This window comes from Mugil cephalus, chromosome 1 (assembly GCF_022458985.1).
Source record: "Mugil cephalus isolate CIBA_MC_2020 chromosome 1, CIBA_Mcephalus_1.1, whole genome shotgun sequence".
NCBI classification, from domain to species: domain Eukaryota; kingdom Metazoa; phylum Chordata; class Actinopteri; order Mugiliformes; family Mugilidae; genus Mugil; species Mugil cephalus.
In genome coordinates, this window is record NC_061770.1 from 2167126 (window position 1) to 2180030 (window position 12905).

At 38.2% G+C, this 12905-nt stretch overlaps 1 protein-coding gene across 1 annotated transcript; it reads left to right on the forward strand.

Annotated features, from left to right (window-relative positions):
* Positions 1-1261: 1261 nt before the first annotated feature.
* On the forward strand, positions 1262-11929 carry mapk13 (mitogen-activated protein kinase 13). The gene is made up of 12 exons (XM_047603773.1): positions 1262-1495; positions 3612-3741; positions 3865-3923; positions 4761-4866; positions 5285-5314; positions 7397-7444; positions 7671-7785; positions 8385-8456; positions 8908-8987; positions 9793-9871; positions 10319-10492; positions 11112-11929. The coding sequence occupies exons 1-12, from the start codon at positions 1383-1385 to the stop codon at positions 11195-11197; spliced, it is 1092 nt and encodes a 363-aa protein (XP_047459729.1). The 5' UTR covers positions 1262-1382; the 3' UTR covers positions 11198-11929.
* Positions 11930-12905: the final 976 nt, after the last annotated feature.

Sequence of the window (12905 nt, forward strand, 5' to 3'; positions counted from 1 at the left end):
TTATATGGGAATCCTATTCTTCATAATTATCTATCAAATGGACAAACATGACAAAAGGTTAACACACACAAAAAAAATCCAAATTCCCCTTTCAATGTAACCACACACTCATAGAGTTTGCAGTTTCCAAACACACTCTTACATAATGTGCATTTGTTTCTCTGACCCTCTTGTCCTCACAGTATGCCATATTTTTGACTCGTCACTTTATATGTTGTGTTGCTATTTGAAATGTTTGGAAATTACAGTTTACAGTCTGTACACTAATGTGAGATTCAGCTTAAAGCCCGGATGGAACTGTGGCAGCATTGTTATCGCACATGGATAGATATAGCTCCACAGAAATCCAGAGAAAAAGCAGTACTGATAAGAACCATCCTGAAATACGTCAGTGTCAATGTGGCACGATAAATGATTTCCATTCAAAAGCACTGAATTCAAAAGGTCTGTTTTTTAAGTGACAGCAGCTCCAAGTGATAAACCTCACTGGCATGGTAGATTTCACTGGATTTCCATGCTTTTATTGAAAACTGTTCTTTTACACATATATAGCAAAGCTGCAGTAATAATTTGCTATTTTTCTTCAACAATCTAATTTCCAAGCGCGGGTAGCCTACATGTTTTTGTCGATGCCTGCAAGTGCTGTAGACCGCCATGATTCATAAACTTCTGGCAACGTACAGTAATTATTCATGACAACTAACACCTACAATGTGTGGGTGGCAGCACAGCGAGTCATGTTGACATGTTTCAACAAGCAAGCCGTCGGATATTTCACTCCTTTAATCTCATCATTTAGGGAGGGATTTAGTGATTTTCCTTACGGCGTGTGGAACTTTTAACAATAAAATATTAGTATTTCAAATAGATCCTTGCGTAAGGATGATGAGTAGTCGTTTTCCAGGCTACCTATCTTAAGGGACAGAGTGCCTGTAGTTTGCAGCGTGAAACCAAGGTGCTGCATAAACGCACATCAGGACAAGATCAGACCGGAAGTTTGGAGATTGACCTTCAATTTAAAGATAGGAGTCTGCGTTTTAAGAGAAAAACAATCTTAAAAAAATAAAAAAGTGAAAAATAGCATAGTATTATTCGTATAGTACATATATCTGAACACGTTTAGCATGAATTTAAAGATGAAAAAAATCTTAACTAGCCATAACAGACGGCTACTGTTAATTTTCACATTATTGACATTAGCATGTTAGTAAGTTTGTCAGTCATCTTATTTTGAAAGAGGTAACCGGAAGCAGGATGTAGGATATTCTTACCTACTTGAGCAGTGTTTTGCTTTGCCTTCTGAATAAGTGGCAGGCGCACAGGGGGAGGGAGGAGAAGTTCTATAGTAGTTTTTGTAGTAGCTTCACCTTCTCCTCTTCACCATGGAGCCTCCGCTACATTTCTACCGCGAGGAAATCAATAGCACGGTGTGGGAAGTGCCGGAGAAATACACGCGCCTCAAACAGATAGGCACTGGGGCGTACGGCTCCGTCTGGTGAGTGACTTGTCGTTTACTGTACGCTGCATGCGTTGAGAGTGTGTGTATGTGTCTGTCGTAGTTGGGACTGGGCTGTGTATAACCGGAGCTCATTTTGAGCCAAGCACAAATTGACGTTAGCTTGTACGCCTGTACGTCTGTGGTGGGCCTGCGTTCTGTCGAGTCGAGTGCACCAACACACCGTCAACACCGATGACACAGCCAGCAAATCAAGTGCGCACCTGACACCTCGATATCACACATCCCATCAAGAGAGCATGTGTCATCATGCGTTACCCCAATATCCCACAACAACCATGTGTATGTGTTCACCTGTTCAATAACTGAGGGGATAGTTCAGTGTGTATTTCTGTATTAAAGATGGCCACTTTCCACTTTCACATAGATCTGCAAGCCAGGTACAGCAACGCACTGTAATCCACGGAAAAGCTCGATGTGCACATCGATAATATCTGTGCGAATACATAAAACATATATTTTACATGAGGCAGAAATGGAATGACATTTTAGACATACACAGATATACGGAATGTGTTGCCTTTAGGTTAACTATTAGCTGCTGTGTTGTTTAGATGGGATAAACAAGGCAATCTCACTCCACTAATGGTTTTTATTGACTGAAGAGCCTATTCAGTATTCTAGCTGTGATATTATGACTGGTGTGTTAAGGTTTATTGGTAAAATTGCAAATATTACATTGCAAATAGTTATTATTTTTATTATTGTTATTATTATTATTATGGGGGGGGGGGGTAATATTAATAGTTTTATCATAAATATATCGATCACCCTGTGATGATGTTCTGCTGGGAAAATTTTGGACCTGATGTTTGTGTGGATGTTAATTAGACATGTAGCACCAACCTAGACCAGAGCAGACCAGACCAGACACCCCCACCCCATAGCAATGGCACTCCTTGATGGCAGCAGCCATTCCCTATGGCCATAATGTTATGCCTGATCAATGTATGTTTTATACAAGATCAGGCACAGCGTAATGATCACCTCCCTAATACTGTGTAGCTCTCTTTGTGTTTGTTCCATTGTGCAGTTTTTCATGACATTATGCCCACAGGGGATGGCTGCTGCCATCAAGGAGTGTCATTGCTATGGGGTGGGGATACCTAGACTGGGCCGGCTGGATGCTACATGTCTACGTAACATCCACATCAATGTCAGAAAAAGAAACAACCCTTAAAAACCGAACCAATGTGTAATATGTGTTTTAAGATACTGTATTTCCAATGCTGAATGAGATCAGTTATGGTTTGCTTTTGGCGTAAAGCCATGCCTTGCTTCATTTTTGTTTTTTTATTCCATTGACAGGGTTTAGAGAGACATTTTTTTTCTGTGTGGTGAGGCTTAGTGGGTAAAAATTAGGAGAATTCTAGTATGAAGAAAAAAAATCCCTTTGAGCTCTCGTTGCTAAATCAGCCTGTTTCAGCCAGCACATTATGTTTCCAAGGTTTTAAGCCTTGTAATGTGGGAGTTATAATCTGTCAAAGTTTAAAATGGCTAACCTTTAAAAGACGCACCATCTGACAAAGTGCTATTGCTATTAACTATAATTTAACCAAATTGCATGTCTTGTGGGAAACTGCAGTCTCCGAAAGACAGAATGAAGAGAAACATAATCACAGTTTCATGGACTGCCTTTATTGTAGTTATGTGTCTGGCACTGATCAGCTGCTCCTTGTACAACTATCCTTCGTTTCTGCATCGCTGTTGTCCAAAGCACTATGTACAAGGGATGTGTGTAACGTGTGTTGGTGGATGTGGCTCCAAATAGCCTAACAAGCTTTTCCTCCTACGACTTGGTGCCCTGCAGATCATCGCAAACATTCACATCACCTGTAGCCAAACATTTACAGGCTGATACTCAGAAAGCAACCACCAGATCACCATTCAGTTAGAGAGACAGATTCTCATGTACAGTACAGTTCTGTCTGAGAACGTCTTTGCTCAGCATTTGCAAAGCTTCTAGGTGAGAGTGAAACCTTAAAATCACCCATTTTCTCTTATGACTTCAAAAGGGGAAAAACCTAGTGAAACTAGAAAGCACATGCAGACTCAGCGCCATGCTAATGACTTGTTACGCTATCATTCACCACAGCTCAACAACAAATGAGAAGACTAAAGAGAAAGTGGCCATCAAGAAGCTCCACAGGCCCTTCCAGTCAGAGATCTTTGCTAAGAGGGCCTACCGAGAGCTCCGACTACTCAAACACATGAAGCATGAAAATGTGAGTAAATTGAAACCAATACTTCTCCTGCCTACTTTCATTATTGTTTTGAAGACTATGTGCTCTAAATACTAATGTCCTCCATGTTTTGTATTTGTCACCCTCTTCTTTCTTTCCAACTAGGTGATAGGACTCCTTGACGTGTTTACTCCTGCCTTAGGCCTGGATGATTTCCAGGACTTGTGAGTTTCTCTTTAACATATTAGCAACCCCCTGAGGCAAAGGCCTGGTCTGAAGACTTACCCAACATTTTACATTATTGGCCTACATGTTCTTCTCCGGACCAGATGAGGTTATTCTGAGATGATGTGACATGCCCCTGTAACTCAGGAAGACTTTAAGAATGTATTTGAACTTTTGCTTTTCAGGAAGAGTACAAGCATGCCAGTGACAGAGCCTTCAGCCTGGAAACACTGTCAAATATCTCTATAGTATTATCTACAATGTATAATCAAAGTTGAAGAATTGATTACCTGCACCAGGCAGGGACATCCAAAGTAGATAATTCACTTCACGGTTAATTAATTTTATGAATAATTTCACAGTGAACAGAAGAAATAATTTGATGTAAGTATCGTGGTTCTCTGTCATAATTTAATCTTATTGATTTTTCCACCAGAGAAATTTAAATTTTATTGAACTGTTAGTAAGGTTTGCCAACACTGCATGAAGTACATAAAATGTCCCATTTATCAATAAAAACATCTATGCATCTAACACGGAGAATCATTATTATGAACCTTATGTTTGGGAGAAAGAACACCAGAAATCGAGAGTTATGTCAGCATACACAATCACACTAATCTCCTCAATGAAAATAGGACAAGGCATAGATTAGAGCATTAACAGGGTGCGGAAAGTAATGGTAGGATGGCTTATCGAGTAAAAAGGCAGATCTTTCTTGCGCCTTACTTGTGATCTGGCCTCTTCATGTGCTGGAACTGTTTGACCAGAGGTAATCATCACACTGTCTGTCTCTGGATTGCCTGGTCCCCACTCACTCACTCTCTTTTTCTCAGCTACCTGGTGATGCCTTACATGTTTACTGACCTGTCGAAGGTGCGGGGTCATCTCTCAGAAGACAAAATCCAGTTTCTTGTCTACCAGATGCTCTGTGGCCTCAGGGTGAGCCAGAGAATTTTACCTTTCCCACGCTTTCATTTCTGTAAATAACCTTCAAAGACACTTAGAGAAGTAAAATGAATGCCTTGAATATGTTCCAAGGTAATAAGCCACAGCCGTGCCAGAATCTCACTGTAATAGTTACATGTAAAAAAACTGAAGGGTGCAGTGGACTGTCAATCTGTGTGTGCATTAAATTAGTCATTAAAACACAAAAATGTGTTGTTGTTTTTTTTTTTAATTAAACTCCTCTCAAAGCTTTATCTTGAATTCAGTGTCTGTATTTAGTGTTTGTTTGCGTCAGGTTAGCATTTAGTGCAACAAGTAACTTTAATGCTACTGTCATGTAAACAAGTGCATTAAATACCAGAAATAATGTGTCATTAAGTATTAATTGCCTTCTGTGTTTCTGTCTTTGCAGTACATTCATAAGGCTGGAATCATCCACAGAGTGAGTCCAAAACAAACTGTCATTATTTGAGTTCTGATATATTGGGAGCGTTTTTTGGTCACTGATGAATAGGTCTGTGCAGGGTGTTTTCAGAGAATAATGGAGTGTGCAGTACTTTGTGCACCATTACACATTCTTCGGTCTCGAGCTGGAGATCTTCACATCTTCCCATTTGTTTATTTAACTCGTCATTTTTAACGAGTGCGATCAAACCATGTCCCAACAGGTATGATGAGATAACTCCTCTGATGTCTGACTGCATGTCTAGAAATGTTAAGCCGCACCTTTCAGCAAAAGTGCCAAGACTTGTACATGAGCAGGGAGAGTAGGGTAATATTAGCAATTGTCTTTGGTGAATTCCAGTTGCCTCGTCGCTTAATCCCTACTTGACCCAGAAATCATCCTGGTCCTCCATCTTGAGAGTCAACCTAAAGCTCTTATTTCTGCTGTGAGGGAAGGAAGTCATCTCAGGACAGCCATGAGTGATGATTCACGAGACCATTCTTTGCAGACGTTTAGTATCAGACTGACATACCTCTTTACTAGATATCTCTTTGATTGACACTTTAACTGCGCCGCTTCATACCAAGACAAATAACAGATTCAACTCAGGTGCAAAATCACCATGAAGGTAAAAATATTTTGATCTTGGTAAAGAAGCATAAACCAACTTTCATCATTCATTGAAGGATTCTTCAATTTAAACCTGTATCGTGAGGATATTTTTAATATTTCAAACATTATAATTAATTACTGGTGTCTATTAAGGTATTCCTCCCTGTGTGTTCAGTTAAAAGTACATATTTTGCCATAAGATATATATTTATTGAATTTCCACTTTTCTTCTCTGATGTGGTGTCATTTGTGCATGATGATGATGATGATAATCTCATTGTATTCTGGATCAGTACGTGTAAATGGAGATGTAAATGATAAATATTTAAGTGCAGATGGCTCCTGTGCTTCAGGTGCCTTTGGCAGTATCTTTACAAACTGGTTTGATCAGTTTTGTGAAACAAATTTAATATACAGGTTTTCATGAGTGTACAGATGCTTGTCAAATTGTTTTAAGGAACAGTGTGCATTGTTTTTGTGACATAATACAATACATACAATACTGTTCTCATGTGTCCATACGACACATAATAAAGATAATAATATCGCGGTCTATTTTTTTTTGGGTTGCTATGTGTTATATTCAGTGAAGGTCCTGCTACGACTAAATAGATATAGTGTTTCATTTCTGTAGCATCAAATTTAGTAGAAATGATACTGTTTAGACCTGTCCTGGGTTTAAGCCTCTTGTCCGATGACAGCTGGGATAGGCTTCAGCCCTGACCCCCCAGAGGAAAGGCTGTTATAGAAGATGAGATGAGATGATTCTGTTTATAATGACATCAGTGATATCATTTCCCTTTGTAAGTGTTTTGGAGAGCTAACAGTTGCCACCATGTTGATGTAAAAGAAGTGCCCCCACCCCCACTCAGGCACATATTAATGTGTTTTTTATGTATTGGACTCCCAAAGATACAAATATGAATACTGATAAAAAATATTTTAGATTTTTTTTTTTATATATATAATATTTTTTTATTCTTGTTAGGGAAGACATATAGTCCCAACCTGCCCAACAAGCATCATATCACAAGGCTCATTATTTCATATTTCCTTGCAACAAGGTTAATATTGTTAATATTGCAAGGTTAAATTTTTATTCTGCATTTATCCAGGTTTTTTGTTTTAGCATATTTTTACATATTACGAATATTTGACATGTAATGTTAACATTTGAACAATTATGAAACAGTTTTGTGTGCAGAAATGGGTGTTAGCCTGCTAGTACTCTTTCTCATAGCAGTTAAGGTGTTATCACTACTCAGTGATAGTAGCACACTTCATCACACATTATGTCTCAGTATTTGAGATGCTGTGCAGTTTGCAGTGTGGTCAGCTTGTAGTTGAGTCACTGGTTAGAGCACAGAAACTCCAAGTACTAAAGCTGTTAGGGGCACAATCACTGTAATTTCTTGTTAATTACTCTGTGCGCTAAGTAACCATCACTCAACTCATTTTGTTTTGCAGGATCTTAAGCCCGGGAATTTGGCTGTTAATCAAGACTGTGAACTGAAGGTATGTACTTCTAAGGATTACTCCAAAAGCACCTTAAAGTATAGAGCAGCTGCAGCATCAAACATGATAGGATTACCCACGTGATGTTCTTTGAATTTAAAGAGCAAGAACAAACTCAAAGAATGCCTCATTGTGTTATGTATAGAGATACTGATAGTGAATGAATGAAACCGTTTAACAGTGCTCATGTTCCAGAGTGTGATCAGTTTCTTTGCTGCTGATACAGATCCTGGACTTCGGGCTGGCTCGCAGTACTGACGCTGAGATGACAGGCTACGTGGTGACCCGTTGGTACCGGGCGCCTGAGGTCATTCTGAACTGGATGCACTACACCCAGACTGGCAAGACAATTGTAGCTGTTTCATATTCTTACCTCCATCCTCACTGTTGTCTAAGAAGCCGTTACTGTTACTGTGCGGTGTTTGTTGTGTGAAAACATCCCAACTTTACTTTTTACTTGAATGGTACTTGAATGGTTGACTACCGGGTCAACAAGATTTATAATCCCAGTTTTGGAATTGCACAGGTTTGTCAGTTTTTTCTCCATAATTTGTTAGCAGTTGACACAGATGGGTTTGACAGCAGCTTGATAGTGCTGGGACTCAATGACAGGATTGTCACTGCAATGAAGCTGACATTCCCGGGATTTATGTTTCTTTAGGAGAAAGCGGTTTTTCATTTTCTAAATGTCTTCTACAAAGAAGAATGTAGCATAGAAGGCAACTCTGACATGTTCTCACGCTGGATAGGAGCATTACTCACCAGATAGTGCTGTCTAAACAGCATAACAGATTGATTTTCTTTTGTGAATCGGAACTAAACGCTGGCATACAAATGCCACCTCCCTCATTTCTACCTCTTTCAGCTAAACTTAAAACACTGATGTGATGTGTGTGTTCTACTTGTGTTCTCACTGCTGTCTCTTTGGTGTTTATTCTAGTGGACATCTGGTCTGTGGGCTGCATCATGGCAGAAATGATCAATGGAAAAACTCTTTTCAAAGGGAAAGACTGTATCCTTTCATCTACCTGGTCTTTTTGCTCAACTTTTTAAGCCTGTGTGACATTGAAAAATGTGTTTCATTATACAAAGATGCAAACACACTGCATGATTTCCAAATGACACTATTGAGGTTTATTGTCACTTCATTAAGCCATCGTAACAATAAAGGAGATTGAAAGCCGCTTGATTAAACAGCAACGGTTTTATCTGGTAGTGAGCACGATAAATCAGGCATAAAATGGACCACAAAAGGCAATTAACAGTACATTACAAGCAGCAGTTAATAGCAACATGTTTCCTGAGGCAGCATTCAGTGCGTGTAAAACTGTCACTGTTTCACCAAGCAGCTTTCATTTTACTTTATTAGTCTGTTTTATGGGTTTGCTTTGAGGCCACTGTTTATCCACTGAACCATTGGGACAATTTTTAAAAATCCTTGATTGTAAACCACGTACTACCAGACATGGACCAGCTGACTCAGATCATGAAAGTGACAGGCGTGCCTGGACCAGAGTTCATACAGAAGTTGGACACGCCTGAGGTAGGTTACAGTATGTGTGTCGTAAACATTTTCCTTATATTCTAAATCTTAAACTTGACAAATTTCTTAAAGCTTCCTCTCTGAATGCACTTGGACCATGCTGCACTAAATCATACACCACTTACACCTGTGAAAACAAGATTAACTTCTCAGGTTGACATATACATTAGACTGTACAGTAATGTTGTATTGGATTTTTTTGCCAGTAGTTGTTAGTTAAATATAAAATCTGCCCTGAAGGGGGCACTAGAGGAAAAGTCATGGCATCAATGAAGGCATGTAGTAGTTTTGTGTTAAGAAAGGGGAACAAGTTCATGGACAGAGAGGGAAGGTTATAATCTCAGAGGGAATTTAAACTTTAAACATCACTGTTTTTGCACAACACACAAAAGCATGCGCATATCCGTTTGTGGGGTGATTTTGTGGAATTGTAGGAATGTATAAAGAGATGATTTTCACCAGGTATAGGAATGTAGAAGAGGTAAAGCACTTTAAAAAAAAAAGTAATTTAATTTACTTATGGAAGTATTTTTATTTTTCTGCCTTTTGTTTCTTGTTGCATTTCTTTTCTTTTGTTCAAAATAAATAAAACTAAACTTAACATAAAATTTGATGTTAGTAAATAGATTTTCTTAGGGTGAAACAAAGAAGGTCACAGTATTGAGTATGAGTGGTATGTTATGTGTACTAGGTTGCGACCTGATATTCTCCTAATTTTCCATTAATTGAACAATGCTTATCCATGTCTACTAAAATGGAACTTTTAAATATTTTTTATAACTCTTTTTTTTATCTCTAAAAACAGGCCAAAAATTATGTGATGGCCCTCCCTCGTTATCCCAGAAAAGATTTCTCAACATTGTTTCCCAGAGCCAGTTTGAATGGTGAGTTTAACCATTTTTTTTTCAACATTTTTTTTAACATTTACTCTTTATCCCACTATCCCACAAAAGACACATTCTGTTACTGTCTATCGTGCTAATCCATCATAAGAGATTGAGGTCAGAAGATCATTTTCTTTGGATGTTATGTCAGTTTTGCTATTTTCTGTGTCAGAATGATGATCACATATTTGTCTGTACCCTGTTCTATTTACTGTTATAAATAGTCATTGTCAGGTAGGTGAAAAACAAGATATATTCGCTTAGTGATACCTTTTATGTCTCTGGCAGTGCCTATTATCAACGGAATTTAAACTTCGTTTTCTGAAAAGGTTGCATCAACCTGCCATTGACTAATGTCAATAAATACATCACATGCATTCTGTGGATATGTCAGTTGCTCTCTGTATTTGATCAAATTGCTGTTTTCTGCTACTGACCATTTTTTAGGAATTGAGCTGCTGGAAAAGATGCTAGTTCTCGATGGAGATGAGAGGCCCACGGCCGAACTAGCTCTAGAGCACCCATACTTCGACAGCCTACGGGACCCAGATGACTTCCCTGAGCCTACGCCATACGATGACAGCTATGACAATGCCACATTGACCCTGGATGAGTGGAAGCGTAAGTAAAAAAAAAAAAAAAAAAAACACTACTAGAATGTGGTGATATACAGTGCTGCTTAAAAGTATTTTAACCCCTCAGCATTTCTGCATAAAAATTACTTTTGGACTCTACTTTGGCCTTAAAATCAACTTGCACCTCACGCTTATTTTCTTGAATAATCAAACACTAAAGCATAATATTTTGTTTCATTTGTTTGATTCTCTTTGTCTAATGTCGGGACTTGTGTGAAAATCCACTGATGTTTCGGATAATTTTTATGCAGAAATGTAAATGATTCTGAGGGGTGCTAATACATCATTTATGTGCAGTCAATAATGAAGCTGACAGGTTGTATGTGTTACAGTTATAGACCAGAATATTGGATGACGCCTTTTTCTTAACATTATGTGAGAATGATGAGTAACAGATGAGGTGAACAGTGCAACAGTATTACTGTTGCACTGTTCTGCTTTCCTGCTTTCCTCTGTGCCATGTTGGATGATTTGCAACTACACAAACATTCTGTTGCCAGGCCTTAAAGCTGATGTGCAAATATATCTTTAATTTTTTCTGTTTAAATAATTATTGGGTTTGCATATGCAGAAAGTAACATTTTTCTTTTCTCTTTTTCCCATAGGGTTATGTTTCAAAGAAGTAAAAAGCTTTGTGCCATTCCCACGGCGGGACTCCAAGAGGAAAAACACTCTGACAATGTCTTCATGACCCAATGAATGTCATGTAACTAACGATGCCCCAACCTACACGATGTACGACCAATGGTGCCCTTGTATGGTCCAACCCTGGATTCAGTTTTCTTCTCTTTCACTCTGGACATGTTTAGATTTAGATTAGATGTTCAGAAGAGTGATTATTTTAAAAAATATCCCCTATTTTTGTTAAATAATGTGCAATTGTTTCCTAGCCTGAACACCAACTTCTGTGCCTAGAATTTCTTTGTGGTGGAAAATGTGTCTAGAGTCGCTCCATTGGGAACTGATGCTCCAGCAAAGCTCTGCTGGACCAATCAAATCAGATTTTTGCTTTATGCAGTAATATACAGAAGAGTAATAGCAGTGTAGTCTTACACATCATTTGGTGGTCATGGAGCTGAATTTGTTTACAATGTGGGCTGTTTAGAGGCTGCTATCACCCGCATTTTAAAATATACTGAAACGGAAATAATGGTCAAAGAGCAATAAAGTCATTTGTTGAGAATGCCTTAATCTCTTAATGTCACATACTTTGTTGCTCTGATTAGTTGCATAATGCGGGGGATTTTTTTCTCTCTCTTTATCGGTTGAAACATGCCTCAAAATGAAATCCCAATGGAGTGTTACCAGACTACTGCGCTAGGCTAATTGTTTCCTGAATGTAAGTTGACCTTTGTGTTACACATTCCCTATCAGTGAATTGTGTTATTGTAATACTGTTTTCCAATTAAACAATAAGACAAGATGTGCATGAAGTTTTCATTTATCTTTCTTTTTGTTATTGTATCAGGTACATTAATGTAAAGCATCTATTTATTAAAATTAGCTCAGTCTTGAGATGAAAAAATTGATAAATATAGTGGTTTATGTAGTTTATGGTTTTTAATATGCGAGTTTGCCCGATGCTCCAAAAGATTACCTCCTACTGTGTGAATGTGAAAAAAAATGTTGTCTTGTTATAAAAAAGACACATGACAGTGTGTATGATATGTCTGCCGCGCTATCTCATCATACATGCTTCATCCTACACATACAACCTTTTTTTAGCCCATCCCACCTTAGTAGTATGAAATTGTTTAAAAATGTACTCAACTGGCGCTTTCTCATGTACAAGACACCAGGTTCCAATGATTGGGGTTAAGCAGTCAGTTCATTTCAAATATATTTCCAGCTGTGGACACATTGGCCAAATGCAAATGTGATCTACTGCTTTTTTGCCTTAAGCTGAGATGGTTTCTGTTTGTTTGTAAGGACGCACAATAAAGTCTTAAGCATGCACGTGCATGTAAGTGTTGGACATATGTTACACTTCCACTCCAAAGAAACCTGTTTAGACACTATCTGTGAATTGTTTGCATAGATGCATAAAGATCATACTAACCTAACTAATCCATCATTGACCCTGATTAGAAGCTTGCGCGCGAAAATCATGGCCTCGTGACGTCAAGAGGGCAGGCCACGGCCAGTCTGAACTTGTATCTTTCAAAATAAAACGATATACATGAACTCATTCTGCCCATAGACTGTATGTTAAAAATTCTGCCCAGTCATTTGATTTTTCAGCATTAAAAATGTGGTTTCCAAAATAAAACATTATTTGGATTGCAGAATGCGAAAGAAAATAAATAAATAAATAAATAACACAGTTTGATATCATTTACAGCATTTTGTATATTGTAAATTAAAATAAGTTACAACACACAGATTCAAATACCATAGGA